This window comes from Bipolaris maydis (assembly GCF_028858645.1).
Source record: "Bipolaris maydis strain C4 unplaced genomic scaffold PSV08scaffold_18, whole genome shotgun sequence".
Classification (NCBI taxonomy): domain Eukaryota; kingdom Fungi; phylum Ascomycota; class Dothideomycetes; order Pleosporales; family Pleosporaceae; genus Bipolaris; species Bipolaris maydis.
In genome coordinates this window covers 502,251-524,278 of record NW_027093874.1, presented here as the reverse complement: position 1 = coordinate 524,278, position 22,028 = coordinate 502,251, and the positions used below count along the sequence as shown (strand labels likewise).

At 51.7% G+C, this 22,028-nt stretch overlaps 7 protein-coding genes across 7 annotated transcripts; 5 read left to right on the top strand and 2 right to left on the bottom strand.

The window, feature by feature from the left end:
- Positions 1-146: 146 nt before the first annotated feature.
- On the top strand, positions 147-1,026 carry PSV08DRAFT_252598 (uncharacterized protein; the record flags this gene model as incomplete). Its single annotated transcript, XM_014220475.1, has 2 exons — positions 147-401; positions 517-1,026. 2 exons carry the CDS (start codon positions 147-149, stop codon positions 1,024-1,026), a joined length of 765 nt encoding a protein of 254 aa, XP_014075950.1.
- A 259-nt stretch (positions 1,027-1,285) lies between these two features.
- PSV08DRAFT_405994 (acyl transferase/acyl hydrolase/lysophospholipase) lies at positions 1,286-3,919 on the bottom strand (the record flags this gene model as incomplete). Its single annotated transcript, XM_066093728.1, has 2 exons — positions 1,286-3,774; positions 3,858-3,919. The coding sequence occupies 2 exons, from the start codon at positions 3,917-3,919 to the stop codon at positions 1,395-1,397; spliced, it is 2,442 nt and encodes an 813-aa protein (XP_065947972.1). The 3' UTR covers positions 1,286-1,394.
- Positions 3,920-4,805: 886 nt separating this feature from the next.
- PSV08DRAFT_405993 (uncharacterized protein) lies at positions 4,806-6,636 on the bottom strand (the record flags this gene model as incomplete). The annotated part of the gene is made up of 4 exons (XM_066093727.1): positions 4,806-5,180; positions 5,242-5,595; positions 5,663-6,214; positions 6,295-6,636. The coding sequence occupies 4 exons, from the start codon at positions 6,634-6,636 to the stop codon at positions 4,806-4,808; spliced, it is 1,623 nt and encodes a 540-aa protein (XP_065947971.1).
- A 1,111-nt stretch (positions 6,637-7,747) lies between these two features.
- Positions 7,748-10,881, top strand: PSV08DRAFT_413114 (Cullin repeat-like-containing domain protein; the record flags this gene model as incomplete). The annotated part of the gene is made up of 3 exons (XM_066093946.1): positions 7,748-7,790; positions 8,952-9,461; positions 9,509-10,881. 3 exons carry the CDS (start codon positions 7,748-7,750, stop codon positions 10,879-10,881), a joined length of 1,926 nt encoding a protein of 641 aa, XP_065947970.1.
- Positions 10,882-11,488: 607 nt separating this feature from the next.
- On the top strand, positions 11,489-13,912 carry PSV08DRAFT_232884 (Septin-domain-containing protein). Its single transcript, XM_014220471.2, has 5 exons — positions 11,489-11,578; positions 11,726-11,780; positions 12,013-12,288; positions 12,343-12,806; positions 12,857-13,912. The coding sequence occupies exons 2-5, from the start codon at positions 11,777-11,779 to the stop codon at positions 13,490-13,492; spliced, it is 1,380 nt and encodes a 459-aa protein (XP_014075946.2). The 5' UTR covers positions 11,489-11,578; positions 11,726-11,776; the 3' UTR covers positions 13,493-13,912.
- Positions 13,913-14,554: 642 nt separating this feature from the next.
- On the top strand, positions 14,555-15,781 carry PSV08DRAFT_21598 (uncharacterized protein). The gene is made up of 2 exons (XM_014220470.2): positions 14,555-14,994; positions 15,052-15,781. Exons 1-2 carry the CDS (start codon positions 14,691-14,693, stop codon positions 15,585-15,587), a joined length of 840 nt encoding a protein of 279 aa, XP_014075945.1. The 5' UTR covers positions 14,555-14,690; the 3' UTR covers positions 15,588-15,781.
- A 3,973-nt stretch (positions 15,782-19,754) lies between these two features.
- Positions 19,755-21,430, top strand: PSV08DRAFT_342104 (uncharacterized protein). Its single transcript, XM_014220468.2, has 2 exons — positions 19,755-20,173; positions 20,492-21,430. The coding sequence occupies exons 1-2, from the start codon at positions 19,930-19,932 to the stop codon at positions 21,037-21,039; spliced, it is 792 nt and encodes a 263-aa protein (XP_014075943.1). The 5' UTR covers positions 19,755-19,929; the 3' UTR covers positions 21,040-21,430.
- Positions 21,431-22,028: the final 598 nt, after the last annotated feature.

Genomic DNA, 22,028 nt, shown 5'->3' with positions numbered 1-22,028 from the left:
GCCTTTCCATCCATGGTCGGCGTTTCGTACTTCTCGTACTGACGTAGCTCCTCATAATATCCATCGACCCCAGATCTCAATACTAGCATGATCATCGGTGTCCCACTAAAACTGATCATCTCATGCATCCAAGAAAGAGCCCCAACATGGCTAGAGAAAGAGTCTCTAAACAAAATGCAATCGTCAACTGGTTGAATCCCACTCCCCCTAGTTATCCACATGATGCCCCCAACATCCTCTCCCTCAACCAAGCATTACAACTAGTCAAAAGCGTAAGGGACGCTGAATCCGAAAGCCCACATAGTAAGAAAGCTACTCCCCGCCAAAACCAGCGAGACTGTCACCGATGCGGCAAGAAAGGTCACTCAGCAAAGGACATAGCCGAAGACGGCTCTTTCAAGGTGCATTATTCCCTAGCCTTCATGTCCCCTCCCCTTCATCACACTTACCCAAATGCCGAGAAAGAAAAGGCAGTCTAAAAGGCCAAACCCCCCAAAACTTACCCTGTGTCCTTAGTGTCCCACCCGCATCACCGACGCCCAAACCATGTCAACCGAACTCGCACGTCTCCGTGCAGAATTCACCGCCGAACTAGCCGCTACACGCCAAAAAGACCAGCAACAACAACAACAACAACAACTCTTCACCCACCAACAAAATCAACAGCACGAATACCAACCACTACTACACCAATCCCAGCACAACCGCTACCACCACCATCTACACCCCCGCCAAACGCTAGAATCCTACAAAACCGCCCTCCAAAAACGCAACCGCGCCCTCCCCGCCTGGTCCACAAACTACTTTGCGCTCTACCACGCACTGCAGAGCAAATCGGGACTGACGCGTTTTGTAGATTGTAGTGGTAAGTCGCATTTTGTTAAGTTGTACAATGAGGGTATGAGGAGGTATGCTGAGGAGGTGAGGGAAAGGGAGGAGAAGGAAGAGAGGGAGAGGGAGGGGAAAGAGGTGTTGTGGCCGAATGTGCAGGTTGTTGTTGTTGGGAGAAGGACGGTGGGGGTGTGAAAAGGGGGGGGGGGGAAATTTGGGTAGGGTGGTGGTGATGGGGTTGTGTGCTGGATGGGGGAGGAATATGGAGAAGATGATATGAGGGTATTTTGGAATAGTCCGTGGAGATGCTCTGAGGTTTCGATTGTGTTGTTATACGTAATGCACTTTGGCTGGGATTTGTGTTGACTGGTCGTACGGTAATACAGAGAAAGCATGTTCAATCAACAGCCACTTCACTTGCTTATCCAGTTCCATGTCCATGCAACCTAAGTATGTATGTACATATTTTCATTCTCGATCCAAAGTACCTAGGGTATAAAACCTCCATCTTGTTCATTCCAACCGTTATCCACCAGACTCCATCCTCGTTTTTTCCTTCTCCCTTAACTAAACTGATCCCCATGTTCACTATCCCCTCCAATCCTCCTCCCCGCAATCCTGCCTTGACTCAACTTCCACCGCCATCGTCTCTCCTTCTCCTCCTTCTCCCGCTCTTCCCTCTGTCTCTTCTTGCGCTCATAAACGGCCCTCACAGTGCGCTTGGTGCGCTCAGCACCCTCATTGTAGTTTGCCCGCGCAAGATCAACGACGCTGTCGATTTGCTCGGGGGTGTAGACAAAGTTCCATGTTGACATGAAGTCGCTGACCTTGGGATCTGCGCCGGGTGCTTTCGGGTTGGCGAGGAAGGGGAAGTAGATGACGGTGATGCCAGAATTTGGGTGCATGAGCTCCCAGTCTTCTTCGACCTGTTTGCTTTCTGGTGATGCAGAGTCAGAAGTGCGCTCTTCAGTGGTTCCAACCCAGATGTTGCAGTAGCCCAAGTCCTCAATCTTCTTCTTGTTGGGCCCATTCTTTTCTTTGGCCTGATCAAGCTTTTCTTGGGCTTCATGTTCGGTCTTAGCCTCGGCACGGTCGAGGTCTTGTTGAATTTCTTCCATGGATTCGTCAGCGGGCGGCCAGCCTGCACCAACTGGCCATCCCTTAATCCCGCGCTGCCGAGCATATCCATCGGCAACTTTGAGCCAGTTGTCGGTTTTCACATCGGCAGAAGCGTCAAAGGCGACAAGTATATCCACGTTGCGCCCTGGGCGGAGCAGGGGGTAGATAGGCAGGTTATTGGACATGCCGGCATCCATGAATTGGAAATTCTTCTGTTGAAAGATGCTTTCGGGACAGGTGGAAGGAAGAAACTCGCGCATGCCCAGAGCATAATTGGGCATTGCAGCAGGATCAATGGGATGGACTTTGACAAGGTCATCATCCCGCTCCGCAATCATGGCATCTATGCTACTGCCTAGACCTGTCAGATTGCGCATGAGAGGACGAATTTCGCGGTAGTAATGTGATAGTGTTGCACAGAAAGCAGATCCCCAAATACCCATCAGCAGTGGGACGCGCACTTCGGGCAATGCCAGGCCATTGTCTCGCCAGACGGTTCGGCCATTCTGGAAACGGCGACCCATTGCCCATGTTGGTATACCAGCCGATAGCTCCTCGCACCACATCTCATATGGGGTAAACTCAAACCACTGGAACCAGGCCTCCTTTCTCGCCTGTGCTTCTGCCTCGATAGCATTCTTGTCATCTGACTGTTCAGCGAGAGGAATCTCGTGTCGTACGGCAGTGTAAATTGGGAGTGGCTGTGAGCCATTGTCGGTAAATCGTCGCTGATTTGATATCTTGAAGTCGTACTCGCTGACAGACAGTTCACCTTTGGGTACGAGCAAGCGCGCAGCAAGCAGGGCGCCATATATGTCTACAAGACCAAAGTCGGCGTCTGGGATGCCCTTTGCCTTTTCTACGAGACCGCTTAGCAGATACTTGCTCGTTGGGGCACTGACGAGCAGTTCAAGCGCGTCAGGGGGAAAAGCAATGTGTACGCCGAGCCTGTTTTTGAGATGGCGAATCATGCGAGCATGGCTGCGTTGGCTAAGCTCGGAGTAGTAGAGTGTCTGAAGCCAGCAACTGCCGCTGACTCCTGCTGTGTAAGTCACACAGTCGAAGAGACCTGCTTCCTTGGTTGACAAGTATGAAGATGTGCCAGCAACAAGAGCGCGTAGTCCTCCTCCAGAACCGCACATTGCAATGACGGGGACATCGTCGGGATGAATCGTGGCTTCCGGGATATCAAGGTAGCGCGCAAGCGCAGCCTTGGTGAAGTGTGCACGCTTCTCCAAAAAGGACTTTTCTTCCTGGCACAGCTCGTTGGAAACCCTGACAGAAGCATCCCAGATAATCTCTGGGTTGATCTCGGGATCATTGGCCTCACGCCATATCTCTTCGGCCAAGGAACCCGGGGCCATGGAGAGCTCATTCTGCAGCTTGCGGATGAAGCCGGGCATGACCTTGACCCAATTGGGCACAATGTAGTCAATGATGGTGTCGCCAATCTTGGAGGGAGAGGCCGACTTTGGGAATTTGTCCGTGATGGTCTGCCAGGCGGACTGGCTCTCTCCGGTTCGGTTGTCGCCCTCGTCCTCGCTGCCGTGACCCTTCACAAGACGAGTCTGGGGTGGTGCGTCCTGCTCTCCCGACTTGCCCTCGCCTTGTTTGTTTATCTGCCTTTCGGCATCCCCAGCGGACGTGGTTTCGGTCTTGGCATCATCCCCACCACCAAACATGTATCGCTTGAGAGACGGCGCATCGAGTTGAATGGGGCGTAATAGCGGGTGTGGAGAGTATGGTGATATCAGGTAGCCGGTGGCAGCAGTGGCAAGCAGGCAAGGAGGACCATAGCGAAGACTGAGGGTGGCTGCCCTGGGCCTGGAAGACAGGGAATGGTGTTTTGTGTGCAGGCTGGATAATTAGCATGCAATAGTGGGGGATGGATTTCCAGGCGGACGCACCCACGACGCGTCCCACACAGCCAGATTTGGCCCAAATTGCGCGTGTTCCTATAGCCGGCCATGCGCGAAGATAATGGCAAGAGGGCGTGTGGTGTGAAGGCTTGCGAGGAGCATGGGCAATGTGTGCATGGGAACCACCCACGACTGGGGTCATGGGAAAGACCTCAGCATGACATGCCAGAATCCCACCACCCAAACTGGCTGTGGATCCCGTCGATCGAACCACGGCCCGCATGTCGTATGCCAAGACCTGCAGGAACATGCACCAGCTGGCCAGAACACCCCACTTGTCTTTGCCCGCTGCACGTGATGCTAGTACCAGATTGTTTGCAAGTTTGTTGTGGCAGATCCATCAGCTGTTGCTCCGGAAAATAACCCAAATATTTTTTGAAGCATTTTGTTGCATAGCCGTGTACGAGAGCCTTGTCCGGAGAGCGAACAACAAGACATGGTTAGCAACATCAACAGTTGACGCACACGATGTGGAAGTGTCCGCTCTTATGCTAGTCTGCATTGGCAAATATGCCCCGTGGGAACGGCTACCAGTAAACGGCAGGTGTTGCAGACACGGCATCACCTCCGGTTTTCTTGTTGCTAATGGGAAGTGTGTCGACCGAAGCTGGATTCCGTGCAACGGCACCTTGATCAAATCCATGACATATTGCTCACAAGCCTGTGCGCGTTTCACGGCTATCCTTTTACGTATGTACACTTTACCGTCGAGCTTGGTACATGCTGCCCATAATTGGGTACCAGTTTCCGTTTTGATTTTTCCTCAGCATGGACCTCGTAGCAAGGTTTTTTTCCTGTCTTAGTGTTTTGGAGCGGTATTCGGGTCTGTTGCGTGCTTTTTCGGAGGGCACAATATGATTCCAATTTTTAGAGTAGTAACTCATAAGCGTTGAATCGACCTGCTAGCTAGGGGTGTATCTGACATCTACATCAACATCATGTACCATTTTCGACATCCTGTGGTTTGTTACTTTTCTTCCTTATAATCGTCTTCGCCTTTTCGAGCCATTTTTTGCCATCGACGTTGCCGCGTACATCCCAGAACCTCGCTATCTTCCCCCAAATAACACCGGCTCCTTTTAGTCCTCCGCTCAATACTAAGATAATCAAATATACAGGCCCGCAAACACATATCATGACGATTGCAAACGTCGTGAGACTTGTCGATGATGGTGGAAGAGACTGCATGCCAAAGATGGACGTTGCGAAGCTAGCAGGCAAGAACACCATAGAGATAAGCGTGAGCATATGAATGTTTTTGCCTTGTGCGACAGCGGTGCGCGCTTCGAGGAATGAAGAGGCATCGAAAAGCTGGAATATGGCGTTAGAGATTCAGTTCACCAGTAAATGAGGGCGTTAGGGGAGCACTTACACCGTCGCGCAATGCCCGTATCTCCACCAGCTTGGCATTGTTGTCTTTTATCATACCGGCGAACTGAGTCATTTGTTCTTGAATATCATCTAGGTAAGGTACCGATGCAGTTCTAGCCGCAGCTGCTTCGCCATCTGAATTGGCATACGTATGGCTTATCCCACCGCCACCTGTATTGAGAAGATCCAGAAGAGATTCTTTGTCGTACATGTCCCATTCTCTAATAATCCAAGTAATGCACTCATTGATAAGACGCAAGGATTGGAGAGCCCAAAAGTACGTTTGCGAGTTTGACAAAGACTCGTTTTCGAATGCGAGAGATTTTTGCATCTCGTTGTTAAAGAGAAACTCGTCCTGCCGGACACGGTCAGACTTTGAGTGTTATGGACTTGGGGTATTTGCTCTCAGGGTAACAACTTACCGGGGGCACACATATCGACGATATCTGAGTTGCCATGTTCAGAAGACGCCTCCTCACCTTCCTCAATTCACTGTTAATGCCCCAGAAAAACGCCTCCACCCCGTTTTTGATTTTTTTACTTAAAGAATGTTCCCGATCGCAAGAGAGGATCAAGAGTCTCCATGGTAATGCAGCAGCCGTATTTGCTCCCTCTGTATCAGAGAAGCTCAATGCCACAGATGAGCTTCCACGGCATATTCGGAGGTGCGGCAGGTTCTGGCGGAAGGGTCCTGACTCCTGACCCGGATAAACGTCCTGGCCTCCGAATGAAACATAGTAGTACTTGATGGAGAAGAACCAGTTATTCTGAGGCCCTTTCCAACCGGGATAAGGGCGATAGCTAGATGATATCCGTCGGTTGAGCAAGGTTAAGAATAGTCGCTCCAGATCAAAGTGGGACGCCAGGCATGTAAGTAGTTGAAGTGTGGTAATTGGCGGAAGAGATCGTATTTGTATAACCCGCCCAAAGGCTTTAATGGCTTTTGGATTTTCTTCTGGAGGTCTATCGGTATTCTGTACCATTAAATTTGGTTAGTTATCTAGGCATCGCAGGTTTGAGATGGCCGTCATCAGTATACTACCAAAGTTCGTACCTTCAGCAATGCCCACAGTCCTTCTGCAGATGTAGTGGAAGACTGGAAAAAGGTATCGCCTAGAGCATTTATGTCTGCTCCAGCGTAACGGCCCTCCGTTTTCTCCTTTAGCTTTTGTTCAATTGTGCCAGCAACCGGTTCCATGTTTGTTTCAAGCAATGAGGAAAGAAGCTGTTTAACTGCTGAGCCTTGAAATCTTTTCCCATCCGATATATCTCGAAAACAGGCCACAAGACTACCCAAGTCAAATTCCTCGGTGGGCAACTCTGGAATTGGCCCTCGGCCATTTTTTACTCCATTAGAAGTATTGTTGCTGCTAGCCGTGGGAGCCCCGTCGACCATTGTAATGGAAGTATCTGGGTCACTACGCTCTTCAGTTGGCTGTAAAATTTGAGCAATTTCAAGATATTAGAGAGCGATAGTTGGTAATGTAATTGGGGGAGTTGAACGAACGGTCTATGAAATGGACATTCTCGCAGCCAAATATAGCCTGACAGGAGAATGAAATTAGCAAAAAAAGAAACTTGCGTACTAGTGGACCCTTTCAGCTCAGCCTGCATGCCACTTTGATGATGCAATGAGCTCCCAAATGCACTAAAGCAATACCTAATTCAGCTGAGCCAGCTTAATTACCTTGATAGTGTGGCGAAGCGCCAAATGCTTAAAATCAACACCCCTGTCAGCTGAATGCTAATTGCCAGAAGGCGCTGCATAATTAACTTTATTTAATCCCCTCATCTTCTTCCCATTTTGGAGAATGGAGGAGAAAATTCTCGCCTATTATCCAAGCCATCCTAATCTTTGGTCTATCTTTCTCCAAAGCACGCATACTGTCTCGAAACAGAGATTTACTTGCCAAATCTCAGCCGAGGGCCAATTCATCCAACAAAAATCGGGTTTTGTAATATCGACGGCAAAATGTGTGAAACAGACTTGCCATTAACGCCAAACCTTGCGATGAAGCCATCGTTATCAGCACATATGTGGCGCTTGACTTCGGAACTAAGATATATGCACCTTGCGGAAAAAAATAAACAAAGAGGTTGAAATACAGCAAGCTGCATCGGAAATGCGTACCAGCCTCGTCACCGTTGACGGAACAATCATCTCTATCAGAAGAATCAGTCTTCTATTAAGCTGTGAATTTTCCTACTCTTAGAATAGCACAAACTACCAAATCTTGACAGAATTTTGCAAGAACACAATAATTGGTTATTAGAGAAGTGGCCGTTATCGACAATAAGTAAGGTAGGTCGGATGGTAGGATACAAAAGAGACAGCGGAAGAATAGACGAAAATGTAAACAAAGAGTCGATGCTACAAGCTTCAAGTCAACTAGTTGGGTCTTTTTTTGACAAGGGATACAGTTTCCATAAGCATATTACATATCTATCAACTACTGTCAGGAAGCGCGAACTCCGCACTGGTACGCCACTGCAACCTGTAAAAAGGAATGAGTGACCAGCAGCCGTTGATTTGTGTAGGAAATAGTTCATGTATCTCTAGAATCAAGGACCCCTACCCTTTCTCCCAGGAAGACAAACGAGAATGAATGCGGTATATATACTCCTGGACTGATCACAGCCTATCTGGCCTAAAAAATACAGAATAAATTAACAAGAGTAAATTAAATCGAATCCTGAGGAGTTACACAAGGTTCAGATAGGACTAAAAGCTCTATGCGCTTGAATGTTGTTCCTCTGGCCCTAGGGTTACCCGACGCATCCCTGGGGGTTGGCCTTCCTAGGGGTTGGCCTTCCTAGGGGTTGGCCTTCCTGGGGGTTGGCCTTCCTGGGCCTCAGTTTAGAGTATAGTGATAGAATAATGGTTTGCCTGCGAGACACTGTTAGCTAATATCCGTCCCTGCCTGGCGGGAAAATATCAACGTGTTGGGTCAAATAGCGTGCTAGTTAAAGCCTCTCGTTCATTTACAATACTCTGGCACGATTTTGCATTGAGGTTTATTTGAGCAGGACCACCTACGTACGTACTACTCTAGTCTACTACTATACACTGGTAACATTTCAAGAGCACCCGCTATTTGCAAAGCGTTCAAAAGGCTCCTGTAGTGTTACTTGCATTTGGCCCCATGAATGCATAAGGGTGTATGTCTAATCACTTGATTGCGTAGCTCTTCTGAAACCATGCATTATGTGCCTAATACTAAAGCAGCTACGTGTTGCCGAGACAGGTAAGTATGAGATGCAGACAGCGGCTCTGGCGGTGTTAGGAAACGGTATCCCGCATTCCCGCTGCTGCTTGGACCCTTTGCACACGCAATGCGTCTTTTTAGTTGCGTCCATACTTTTTGCCGCAATGTGCCGAGTCAAATGGGCCTACGAGTGTTTCACAGAGCTGCATGATCTACCCGACATGGCGCGGCATGCTTGTTCAGTCTGGGGGCGGACCACCGAGGCCGGACCCTGGTTCGGGATAGCAACGTCTCCACGACAGCTCTCCACAAGGACCCCCTCACACATCATCATACGCCACCCTTATACACTCGAGCTATTTATCGTCCTGTCATTTATCACCTTTTAATGTACTAATTCATGTTCGCTTCATTCTTGTCCACCATTCTCTTATAATAGGGGTCATCTTCACCGCCGCCCACGCGTCCACATAGCCCCCGAGGCAGTCGCGAATCTTCCTAGCAGTCGCCATGGTCGCCCCACGCAGAACCGCGCTCCTTGAAGAGAGCGCCGAAGTTGAAGTGCTCTTCGCCAACATGGAGAAGATGAAGGCAATCACCAAGAAGATCCAAGGGTCCGTCAACCGACTGGATGCAAGCGGAAAGGCAGTCCAGGAAGCCATTGGGCCAATCTACGGCAACACCCAAAAGCTACAGATTGCAAACACAAATGTCGATCGCATCATCGATGCGATAGAGCGGCTCCGCGCGCCGAGAGAAGAAAGCGCCAAGGAGGAAAGAATCATTCGCGCCGGTCCCGGAAGAGGAGACCTTGATGGCTACATTGCTTCCCTGGACCGCACCAACCTCAACCTACTGGATCTCAAGCGCACCAACCTTCGTTCGAATGAGCAGGCCATTACAGAACTCAGCGGACTGCTGAAACTAGGCAACAAGCAATTAGAGGAAGTATTTCGGGGCATACTACAAGACAGCTGTAGAGAAAAGTTCCAAGCATTGGAATATGTCGCCAAGCGTAAGTCGATTGCATGCTGTTGGCGTAGAGACTCTGACTGTGTACAGAGAATCCGTTCCCGCGCATGGCGCAAGATAAGCTCCAGAGCCTGCGTAGCATCCACAACCATATTTCGAAGACGTTTGCGCAAACATCACAAGTCGATCTATCCCAGACGCCCACACGAAGGATTTACGCCGATGTTCGGGGCGAATATCTCGAGAGCACATTGAGAAGCTTGATGCAAGCATCGATAAGCACAGCCCGGAAAGTGCAAGCTGACGCTCTGTACAAGAAGGGCACAAATGGCATTGGAACCTACGTGCAGGCGATAGAAGGGCTGTTTGTAGCCGAGTTTGACAACCTCAACTACATCTTTGACAGGGAGGAATGGAGCGACGTCTACGTGTCGACGTGCCAGGTCTCTCTGCAAGACTTTAGTAAAACGCTGCGCGAGCTCAACGGGCATATCCAGAAGAACATCTTGACAGACTGCTTCCTAGGATTTGAGATTTGCGGGCTGGTCCGGACGCTTTCCATGAGGCTCCAGAAGCAAACGGGTGCTCTCAAGGATCAAATCTACGACAGCGTCAAGCCGATCCGCGAGACATCGAAAACGTCGTTGAGCAAGATGCTCGACGACACAAGGTCCAACACACAGGGTCTAATTGCGCTGCCGATTGATGGTGGCCCAGTAGAGATTACCACACAGACGATGCGACGATTGCAGGAGATGACCAACTACCTAGAGCCTCTTTCATCCATCTTGGCATCGTTAGGCGAGGGCGGGTGGAACGCTGCTTCGGCCAACAACTCATCGACAACACTGGATGTTGGGCCCGATGGCATCAAGTTGTTTGGCTCTTATGCGGGCGACACAGTGGACACGCTGCTGCAAAACTTGAGCGGCAAGGCAAAGATGCTGCTCAAGGGCAAGAATCTGCAAGGCGTCTTCATGGCGAACAACATTGCAATCATTATGCGCATCATTCGTTCTTCCGAACTAGCGCCCCTGATGGAGAACTACTCCAAGAAGCTGGCCGATTGGCGGAAGCAGGGCACGGCCATGTACTTGGAGGCATGGCGAGAGCCGTCTGGCTACCTGCTTGATGTGCAGTACACGAATCGTACCAAGGAGCGGCCTACTTCGAGTGGTGCTGACTCGGCCACCATTGTCAAATCCCTGAGCTCCAAGGACAAGGATGCAATCAAGGAGAAGTTCAAGAACTTCAACACAAGCTTCGAGGATCTTGTTACACGGCACAAGTCGTACGCAATGGAGCCAGAGGTGCGCAACCAGCTCTCCAAGGAGGTACAGAACATCATCGAGCCCCTGTACAACCGGTTCTACGACCGGTACCGGGAGATTGACAAGGGCAAGGGCAAGTATGTCAAGTACGACAAGAGCGAGTTGAACAAGGCGCTGGCGAGCTTTGCATAGCGCAGTGACTGTGGCGTTGGGTGGGATTCGGTTTGCTTTGGCGACGCGTAAAATACCCTTTGATTTGTAGATAGGCAGTGGGCAGTAGACGACTTTGGGCATGGGGATGGACGCGTTAGAGTCTGACATGGTCAGGCCACGCCAGGTGTATGACGGCCGTGGAAAACGCCCGTGAGGCAGCGGGCGTGTAATAATGTCCAAGAGCCGATGCTCGTGCCTCCTCATTTAACCGCACGTGACTCTGCCTTGTGGAGACATGGCCCTTTGCGACTACCCATACCATTTCCAGCCCGACGACAGGAGCACAAACGAGGGCCTGCAACAAGAGGGCGTCTGTTGTACTGCTGCACTCTGTCTCTCGCGCGCGCCCTGGCAACCGGCTTGTTCTGCTTCTTCCTGCTCTTCCACAATCTCTGCTTTTTCTTCTATTTCCAGCGACACTCGACGCCGGCACTGTCTGCGAATGGTGACGCGGGGATTTTTGGTCTAGTGCACATTGCTTTGGCGTTGCTCCAATCGCGCCCATCCCTGTGCGGACCCCTTTCCTCCCACGCAGCGACTGGCGGCACCACGACTTCCCTTCCCAACGTCGCAGCCTCCGGACACCACGCCATTTTTCTTCGCAGCCTCCGGCCACTCTTCAATTCATTGCTTTGAGTGCATCCCTCACTCGACAGCATCCCTTACCCCCCAACTGGTACGTCGGCCCTGCTTGTCTGTCTCGTTGCACCTCATTCGTCCACATTCGGGCTGGTCCGCGTTGTCACTTTTGTTTGGCACCGACACGCATGGCCAGCAACCCTCGTGCACTAAGAACCGCCTGCTGACCTCGTCCCATCTACAGGATTCCCTCACTTGACGACACTCTTCCTGCGTCTCCTGCTTTCTTTCCACAATGGGTACGTGGCTGTCTCCGTCGAACCACACCTGCTCCGCGACATCACCGCCAGTCTCCTGCCGGGAGCGTGTTAGCTCCTATATGCAGATACATTTATATCCACCCATGGTGGCAGCACTATATATGACACCTGGCAAGAGCCGCGATGGTTCTCTGTCACGGCTTGATGTCGCTGAGCTGCACAAGGTTGCTTTTCTGCTTCCCCTGGGCCCCTGGCTAATCACTCTGTGCAGAATCCAACGGTGCTACTTCTCCTGCGCCGCCCACGCGTGCCTCCCCATCGCCCCCGGCTTCCTCGAGCGGCTTCCCAATGGACCAGACATTCAACGGGTCCAACCCTGCGGTCCACACCATCACGGCTAAGAACCCCAAGGCCGCTGCGGCCATGGCCAACGACATGAACATTGTCCGCAGAAAGCTTACCGGCTATGTTGGTTTCGCCAACCTGCCCAACCAGTGGCACCGCAAGAGTGTGCGCAAGGGATTCAACTTCAACGTCATGGTTGTTGGTACGTGTGACCTGCCAGCATGCCGTGTCGAATCTAACTAACGTGTCGTCCCAGGCGAGTCTGGACTCGGAAAGTCTACCCTTGTAAACACACTGTTCAACACGTCGCTGTACCCGCCCAAGGAACGCCAGCCCCCGAGTCTGGACATTTCCAAGACTGTATCGATCCAGTCCATCAGCGCCGACATTGAGGAGAACGGCGTTCGTCTGAGGTTAACCGTTGTCGATACACCTGGCTTTGGCGACTTCATCAACAACGATGAGTCCTGGGACCCCATTGTCAAGAACATTGAGCAACGGTTCGACGCATACCTGGATGCCGAGAACAAGGTCAACCGCATGAACATTGTTGACAACCGCATTCACGCCGTCGTCTACTTTATTCAGCCTACGGGCCACTCTCTGAAGCCCATTGACATTGAGGTGATGAAGAAGCTCCACACCAAGGTCAACCTGATTCCCGTCATTGCCAAGGCCGACACCGTTACGGACGATGAGATTGACAACTACAAGAAGAGGGTAAGTAGCTTTATTTTGCGAAGTGGTTGGGGCTATGTTGACTTGTCCAGATTCTTGCCGACATTGCGTACCACAAGATCCAGATCTTCGAAGGACCCCGGTATGAGCTTGACGACGAGGAGACGATTGCCGAGAACCAGGAGATCATGGCCAAGGTTCCCTTTGCTGTTGTCGGCTCCAACACCGAGGTGACGACGGTTGACGGCCGCAAGGTCCGCGGACGCGCACTCCCCTGGGGTGTGGTCGAGGTTGACAACGAGGAGCACTGCGACTTTGTCAAGCTCCGACAGATGCTCATCCGCACCCACATGGAGGAGCTCAAGGAAAACACCAACAATGTCTTGTACGAGAACTACCGCTCGGACAAGCTTGCACAGATGGGCATCCAACAGGACTCGAGCGTGTTCAAGGAGGTCAACCCTGCTGTCAAGCAAGAGGAGGAGCGCTCGCTGCACGAGGCCAAGCTCCAGAAGATGGAGATGGAGATGAAGATGGTGTTCCAGCAAAAGGTGCAGGAAAAAGAAAGCAAGCTGCGCCAGAGCGAGGAAGAGCTGTACGCCCGTCACAAGGAGATGAAGGACCAGCTGGACCGACAACGACAGGAGCTCGAAGAGAAGAAGGCACGCATCGAGTCTGGCCGGCCGATCGAAGAGAAGGGCAAGCGAAAGGGCTTCTCGCTCCGCTAAGCGCCGAGACGCAGGTGGGCGGACGGGTAGGCCTCTTCCGCTCTGGACACATCATGCCGCAGCCTTTGGCCTTAGCCTCAGCCTTGCCCCTGGCCTTCTCACTTCTCTACACCACGTTACCAGACCTTGTTTAATATAATGCGGCCGACGATACCACTGGGTGCTATCGGTAAACGGGACAATGCACAGCGGTGCGACGCTTGGCACCGCGCATGCCAGTGTCACGTCTTGGTGCAGTTGTCCGGATTGTTGATTGATACCAACGTCTTTGCGCTCCTTCCGATTCCCTTGTTTCTTTTTCTTGGCATTTTCCTATTTTTTAGTATTCGGCAGATGTAGTTCGGAGCGAGGAGTGTCGGACATGTTCTTTTCATGTATTCTACAGACCAGCACACTAGGCAATTTCATTTGTGGGTAAAAGAGTTGAGGCAGGGCGTGCTTGTGTGTGCGTGTGTCCGAGAGTGATTGAGTGATTGCGTGCGTGCGTGAGTGAGTGAGTGTGATGCGAGGCTGGGCAGAGAGATGCTAGAGGAGGAGGACACGCGGACAGGGCAGATGGGCGCCAGACATGTCATGTACATGCTCTTCGCATGTACTCAGATATGGCACCCATGATGCCGGCGTGATAGGCGTTGCTGGCGGCTGAGGAGATCGTCAGGGTGCGGTTGGTGCTCAGGCCGCAGCGAGGCAGGTGCGCCGCCCACCTGCACAACCCAGAATTGTTGCCAGCCATGTCGTCACGCCCCCCCAAACGCCGACCAAGCCTGGGTTACTGCCCACTTTCCATGTCCTTCTAAGAACACATCCCTCCCCGTCCCTCTGCCTCTCCCCTCCACACTGTATATCCTCTGCTGTATCCTGCTTCTGCAACACACATCAGCCCACGACTCTTGCTGAGCTGCCGGACCCATTATCTATATCGGTAAGTCGACCCCGCCAGTCAGCCACGAAGAGTATCATGAGCGGGTCCCGAGAGCCGGGCACAAACAGCTGTTCTAGCAGCACCCAGCCGCCCTTCCGGACACATTGCACCTCCGCTCTGCTATTGTGCCGCCGAAACCTCGTCAGCAATTTGGCATATTTTCCGATTCACTTTTGGCACTGCACCCTTCTTCCTTCCTCTCTGCTGACGTACCAAGGTAACCCCCCCATTGCGTAGCCCACACGACAGCTGCTACACCCGCCTAAATAGCAACAAATGGCACCCCCACCGCCAGCCTCGATGCCTCTGGGCCAGCGCCTTGCTGCTCTTGCGCAAACTCTTCAGTTCGCCTGGTTTGCTGGGCACGTTACGCTGCTGCTCTCTACTCTGCGTTACGGCTTGTCTTACATCACCTTTAACTTTTCCTCGCGATGGGCGTCGTTTTCCTACCGCACTGCCTTCCTGTCGGCCTGCGTCACGTACGGCATCGTCGTCTACAAGGCATACCGCGCCCGCATGAGGGCAGGCAAGCAGAGCGGTGTTGTTGCTCTTGCTACTGACGAAAATGTGCAATACTTGAGTAAGTTCTGGGCAATACAGCACCCGCCATGAGTAGCACGTGCTAACAAGAGTCCAGTCATGGCCCTCACATGGCTCTTCTCTCGCCAGATCCCGCTTGCCATCCTTCCCTTCTCCGTCTACTCCATCTTCCACGTCGCTACCTATGTGCGCGCCAACCTGTTGCCCACTATCCAGCCCCCACCCGCTGCTCCGGCCGGCGCTAAGCCCCAGGCATCAGCCGCCTCGGACGCTATCGGCAGGTTTGTCAAGGAATACTATGACAGCTCCATGACGCTTGTTGCCCTACTCGAGATTTTCCTGTGGTTCCGCGTCTTTGGATCTGCACTCCTCTTCCAGAGGGGCTCGTGGATCCTGCTCGTTGTCTACACCGTCTTCTTCCGCGCCCGCGTTGCACAGAGCAGCTTTGTCCAAGAGGCCATTAGCCAGCTTACTGCTCGCATCGATGCTCAGCTTGCTAACCAGAGCACTCCTCCTGCTGCCAAGCAGGGCTGGGGTACTTTCAAGACTGTCGTTCGTCAAGCTGCTGATGCTACGGATATCCGCAAGTACGTCGGAGGCCAGCCCGGTGCCGCTCCCAAGAAGGCGCAGTAGATGTTCAAATAAAATTATACAAGCGACTTGCCTTGACTTCAACCATGCTCGACAAGTCACATGTTGGGGGAGTCATTTGGTATGAATCCTGACGAAGACAAAGCAGTCATGAATGGCAATAGAAACGTTTTTTGTTTGGCATGGAGCGAGGCTAGTCGAAAAGGAAAAAGCGTTTGCGCAGGAGATTTGGTTCATTAGCGATATCCCCGTGTACGCGAGGCTGTGTGTGTGGCATGACGCGGCCTAATGTGGATGATTGTCGGAAAAGCAAAAGGAGAGTGTATATCCGACTCAAGGATACTGATGAAGCGTTTGTGAACTAGTCCGTGGATCATGGACGACGTGGTTGTGGCTATTTCTGTTTGTTTGTTTCTTTTTTAAACTCTTTTACCTGGCCAAGAGTCTATGGTAGTGTTTGCTCAAGCGCAGGTAAAATGAATACACGAGAATTATTGATATCGATTTGTGGGTTTTCATTACGTGGTGAATTGAGTGAAGATGAATAAATACTTGGTTCCCTCTTTTGTGGAGAAAAAAAAGTAATGTTCATCATACACCGAAAGAAAAGTAATGGGATCAAAGTATCCGTACATGTTTGTTTGGGTCTGTTGCACATCACAATTCAAAGTAGACAATAAATCCACTTTCCACCCAACAAAAGAACCAAGGAATTTTTTTTTTCTAAATATCGAAATCTTCAACTATTACTTCTCATCATCAAACATTACATGTCACTCACACACACACACACACACCTTCACCTTTCCCAAAGGATATAACATGATGACTCTGCATACAGTGTTATACAATGTTCCGTTCTTCGGCTCCTCCATTCCTTGTTCGGGCATCGGCAAAAAGAAAGAAAAAAGAAAGAAGCCACATCAAGTCCTTGGCCATATACCGAGCAAGCAGCCCAGCCCAGCCGGATGGGAAAATAACAATAATTATTTTGTTTGGAGAAGGAAAGAACGAAGGGAAAAAAAGGCAAGGAAAGGAAATAAATGCAGGGTTCCGATACCGGGCCGTGTGTGTGTGTGGGAGGGGGGGGGGGGGACAAGCGGAGTATAGTTCTAAGCAAAGGGAAATTTTAGCTTTTGTGCGGGGGGGATTTCTTTCTTTCTTTCTTTCTTTCTTCTTTTGCTTTCAGAGAGGGAAGGTGGGCATAGGAGGGAAGTTTGGAAGGGTGGGAGGGGAAGAAGAAGAAAAAGGTTGCTTTTTACGGGGTTTGTGGGGGGGAGAGGGAGGGTAGTAGGAGATGTGGCCGGGTGGTGGAGAGATGTGGAAGGCGGGAAGGAGGAGAGGGTGAGTTAGACGGAGGTAAGGGAGGGGGGAAAGGAATCAAGGGTATTAGGTAAGTTAGCGGAGTACAAGGTTATGGATCTAAGGAACGTGGGTTGATTTGGGATTTTCCGTTGGGGGGAGGGAGGGATACGTATACATAGGTTATTTGGTTTAATTAATTGTACATGTACTTCGTGTCTAGCGTATCTTTGTTGGTCCCTCGGCCTGGCGGGATCGGGTATTATCCAAAAAAAATGACTTGTGCGTGATACAAGGAAGCAAGGGAAAGAGAGAAATGTATTTAAAGAATTAAAAAAAAAAACCACCACAAAAGTCAGTGATTTCCAAGATTCCTCTGTACGAATCGCAATCGCTAATGTCTCTGGAACTTGGATACTTAACTAGCAAGTCTGACATATAGTACGTATACATTACCGTTCTAGTTGCGTAAATTAAAGGGATGGCACCTTACATGGTCAAGGGGCTGAACATGTACATAGTATTGGAATTTGGACAAAGGGCCAAACGAAAAGTTCTAGACTTTGCTGAGGAGGAAGGAAACAAAGTTTGATGAGGGAGAGAAAAGTCATTGCTAATTTCCAGACTCCTGTAAGCCGCCGCGCGGTCTGGAATGGCTCATGTTTGATCCTTTCGCAATGTCTTCTGCAAGCTTAGCATACGAAATCTCGCAGCAATGGTGATGACAGTGGTGATTCTAGATTCTTACAAAGTCTGGAAGGCTAGGTTTCGGACTTTAGAATAGGAGATGGAGAGCATCTAGGCTTCACGCCACAGGCCATAACGACAGCCAAAACGTGTCTTTTGCACACATGCTGGATATGGCTTGTAGACGGACTCTTTGGAGCTGTGGCATTTGCCGTGGAATATTAGACGTGTTTGCAACTGAACCGTAGTCGTCTGGCCCTGGTGTGTACTAGGTGCAGAGAGAACTCTTCTAGCGTGCTCACATGTGGATAATGACGTATTTCAACCCATACAACGCGCAATTCTCGACGTCTAAAGACTTTGTCAGACTTCCCGAACAAAAGGAAAGTGATGCCGTAGTACGGGCCGCGGAGATGTCCGGCAGAGTCCAGAACTATGAAGAGACTCTTTTTTTCCATCTTGGGCGTTAGCTTCATCGGATTACTGTAGAGTAAATTGAGTGTAACATGTACGTATGCATGTGCAGAGAAGCGAAGACTCTAGACTAAGATGGCGATTCCTGAGGCCGAAAGGCTTGGCGATTTATTTTGCCAGTGCATAGTACGGTGGAATGTGGCCGCTGACACGAAGCTACTAGAGGTTAGGAGTAGTATCGATAGCAATTAGTTCGGGCGCAGTGCGTACATGGCCACGGCGAACGGACGCACAGGTCGGGTTACAGTTTGACAAGTTGCCATGGTGCTAAGTATGGAAATTTGTTGTCTGTGATTTTTTTTGCTCTGTGCGTGCAAGTATTGGAAAGCTCCACAAGGGCCCCGTAGCACTACCGGGGAAAATAAACAGCGATACGAGATATTGAAACCGAGATGCGGCGCCGCGACATCCGAGCGCTCGGAGGCAAATGACGAATTGGTCGTGTTTTTTGTTTGTTTGGCAAACAATACGTAGCGACTCATGAGAGATCAGAATATGGTTTGTGGTGAGTGGGACACTTTTCTGTAAGGAGGAGCGGGTAATGAGCTAGAGAAGGTTTAGAAAGTGCTGCGCCCCAGAGCTTGGATGTGGGGTTTGCGGCACACTTTGGTGAGGCATGCCCCCCCTTTTTGTCCGGACAAGGCTTGGGTTAGATACAGAGATAGAAGGGAACCGACGCAACCGTATTCGCGACTAGTAGTGTACCGCGCCGTGTGTACGTGCTCACGGGTACGGGACATGGCGGTGAGGGAACGGGTGCTGGCTGCTCGGATGGCATCAGCGGCGTGGCGTGACGGGATACTTTTTTATCAAATGCTAATGCAGGGCACTTGACAGCGGGCATGGCCAAGGGCTGACAAGTGTACATGTGTAAGAGGCGTGGGTAGGAGAGCGAGAGAGAGAGAGAGAGAGAGAGGCGGCGGCGGGTTCGGGATTGCGGGTAAAGAGTGCGGTGGTGGCATGTTCCGCACGAGGGCTGAAGAAGCAGATGAATGGATGGATGGATGGATGGATGGATGGCAATACTTAATGTGCTCGCAGTAGTGTAGCGCTGATGCATGCCATAGTACCGACCCGGGTCGTGGTGGGTGGCTTGGGGAGGGGTCGGCCTAAACGTTCCGGACGGGAGGGCACAAGCTTTTTTCTCGGGACGACGATTTGCGAGGGCTGGATGGCGATTCAAGGGCTATGGTTGGCGGAGGCTGCGTAGTAGGGCTTGTGTGTGTGTGTGTGAAGGTAGTATTCGACATGGCCGACGTGTACATGCTGGGTAGGCAGATGGTCGATGGCATGTGGGCTAGGCGACAGAGCACGTGACGAGCTGGATCGACAAGCTCAGCATGGCCATGGCCATGGAGACGGATGAATCAAGATGGCAGTGGTTGCCGGGCTGCACGTGCAATCTGGAAGAAGGCTGACGATGATGAGGATGTGCTGGCTGCAGGAGCATTTGCCATGGGCGGGCTGGCGCCATCAGCACCAGGCCAGCGTGGGCGTGGGGCGTGTTCGCAGCTGCACACGCCATCGGGAGCCTTCTTGCGGTGCTGCTGGCCTGCGAGACCGCCATTGCCTACTGCGGCCCTGACGAGACAGGGGACCCGCTAGCGAGCCACGCTACCCATTCCCACTTTCACCGTCTCGGCCTGCCGCGAGCCCTACTACCTGGATGCATGCGCCTGTATATAGCTGCCTCGACGCCCTCCTTCACCACCCTCCTCCCCCCGCCGACGGCATTGCACGCCCGCCGAATCTGTAGATACACGCTCGTCCGTACACATCACAGGCCTACGCTACGCTACGCTCCATGCGCATGCACATGCACATGCACAACCCCGTCCACGGTTGAACAAAAAGAGAGCACCACAAGCCCGGCCTAGCAGCACAGCGACCAAAAGCAACCATCCAGCCCACCGCCGACACAATGCACCTCTCGCCAGCACTCTCGATGCACAGCGACATCAGCGACATGACCGACGAAGAGCTGGACAAGTACTTTGCGAGCTGCGTCCCACTGTCCAACCTCCCCACCCCTCCCCCGGCCAAGGAACCCACTCCAGCCCGGCCATCAACCCCAACACGGAACAACAGGGCCTTTCAGACGTCACAAACATCACCAGCCAGCACAACACCACCGCCCGACGTCACCGCTTGTCCAACACAACTAGGTCAGTATCCTCCCTCTCGCCTCTGCTTGTTTCCTGCACCGCCCTTTTCTGTCTTGCCCAAACATGCGTTTCCACTTCCCCTGGCCTAGTCGGACCGGGCGGCCCATACGACTTTCCCTGCATATGCTTTCTTGGCCCACGTCGCCTCATTGCACACGCTTGTATTCAAACTCAACATCCCCGCTCCACTCTTTCCAGGCGTCCCTGTCGATCTCCCAACTTCTTTCCTCGCTCATCCCTCCATCCACTACCCAAGCCAGGGGGCTTACCTGGCTTGGTTTCTGCTCGGCATAATGCCAACGTACTTACTATCAATAGCTTACGCAACCCACCTGGCCAACCTCGTCCCGCTCAACGTCTCCACACACCGCCCTCATGCACCGGCCATTCAAGGCTTCTTGACGCGCGCCGGCCTGTCTGACGACATTGTGGCGTTTGCAGCATGCATCTTGGACGGCTTGAGCAGCCGTTTTGCAGGCACCTGGAGGGATTCTCTCGCTACGCGTCTTAGTCCGGATGTTATTGTACTCGCCTCGCTATCGCTCGCACACGGCTTTCTCGTCGACCGGATGAGGTCATCACGGCACTGGAGCATCAGGGAGAGCAACGGTACCTTTAGCGTGCAGCAAATCGAGGCGACCAAGCGCGCCATTCTCCACGACATGGACTATGGCCTGTCGCGCATCTCCAACGACATGGTGCAGCGCAGGCTCAAGAACATGCAACCAACCAACCCATCACCAGTGCTCGCTGCAACCCAAACAGAGACTGTTGGCAAGGAGCCTCGCCGACGCAACATGGCCCTTGTGCTGCAGGGCGCAGCCATCTGGCAGCACGGCGTACAGACACCAGAACCCAGCCCCTGAGCATACGGCGCCATTTCTACGCGAAACGAACCTTGTCTAATTCCACATGCTTACCTACATTCCATTTAGCTGGCTCTGTTCACGATACCCCCATCTTTCCGGCGCTTCTTGTACTTTAATGACGGCGCGTATTGCGCATCTTTGGGCGTTTTCTTTGGCGTGCATTGGGCCGGGCAGCCCCGGCCAGGTCGACTTGTACGATCCCAACAAAGTGGATCACTGTGGATTTATAAATATACATGGTAGACGGGCGGATTTTCGGATTGTGTTCCTCTGTTATTTGCATGTATCAAAAGAATACCCGCGGAAGAGAGGTAGTTTGATAGCAATATTGATATTCGTAGTGAGCAGGTCGTTGACTTGCAGGAAGACAATCCATTGCCTTGGACTGTATAATTTTTTTTTCTCTTTGCATTGTGCCAACAGGTGTTGTTTGACCCAGGCCTGGTAAGTATATGCGTTTAGGGGGACATTGAAATTTTGGCTAGGCGCCTGTCACGTGTGTTTTGGATTGATTGACTGTTGTGAGTAGGGACACAAACATGGATCAGACACAACGGCGAGGCTGCGGAGCTTTCGGCGCTAGTCCCGTTGTGGGAAGCTTGCGCCACTCTCCGCTGTCAAGCCACATGAGGACATGCGAAATTACTTTTCGATTCGACAGCAAAACAGCATTTGGAGCCGGCCCGAGCTGTTTTGCATTGCACACAAGCTTTTGCGGGCTCACCGAGCCATCGGAAAGGATTACGAGAGAGATGGTGCGCACAATGCACACGCATGGCATATATGCCTCCACACATATACACACACACACGCCCACATGAGGCCATGGTATGGAGGGGCATGTCGACCCAAGGAGGGGCACATCGACGTCAGCTCCATTCCAATGCGGCCATGGGAACCACGACGCTACGACGCTACCACGCGCACCACTCGCGCCAAGGGACGTGTATGCATGGCTTTATTGGGCACGTCGACTGTCACGTCCT

What these genes read in the sequence shown, in the direction of transcription:
- PSV08DRAFT_232884 (XM_014220471.2), top strand. An exon ending in CTTCAACGTCATGGTTGTTG is followed by an intron (nt 12,289 to 12,342) that starts GTACGTGTGACC and finishes GTGTCGTCCCAG; the next exon opens with GCGAGTCTGGACTCGGAAAG. An exon ending in TTGACAACTACAAGAAGAGG is followed by an intron (nt 12,807 to 12,856) that starts GTAAGTAGCTTT and finishes TGACTTGTCCAG; the next exon opens with ATTCTTGCCGACATTGCGTA.
- PSV08DRAFT_21598 (XM_014220470.2), top strand. Translation starts at nt 14,691, where the DNA reads ATGGCACCCCCACCGCCAGCCTCGATGCCTCTGGGCCAGCGCCTTGCT. An exon ending in CGAAAATGTGCAATACTTGA is followed by an intron (nt 14,995 to 15,051) that starts GTAAGTTCTGGG and finishes ACAAGAGTCCAG; the next exon opens with TCATGGCCCTCACATGGCTC.
- PSV08DRAFT_342104 (XM_014220468.2), top strand. Translation starts at nt 19,930, where the DNA reads ATGCACCTCTCGCCAGCACTCTCGATGCACAGCGACATCAGCGACATG. An exon ending in CGCTTGTCCAACACAACTAG is followed by an intron (nt 20,174 to 20,491) that starts GTCAGTATCCTC and finishes TACTATCAATAG; the next exon opens with CTTACGCAACCCACCTGGCC.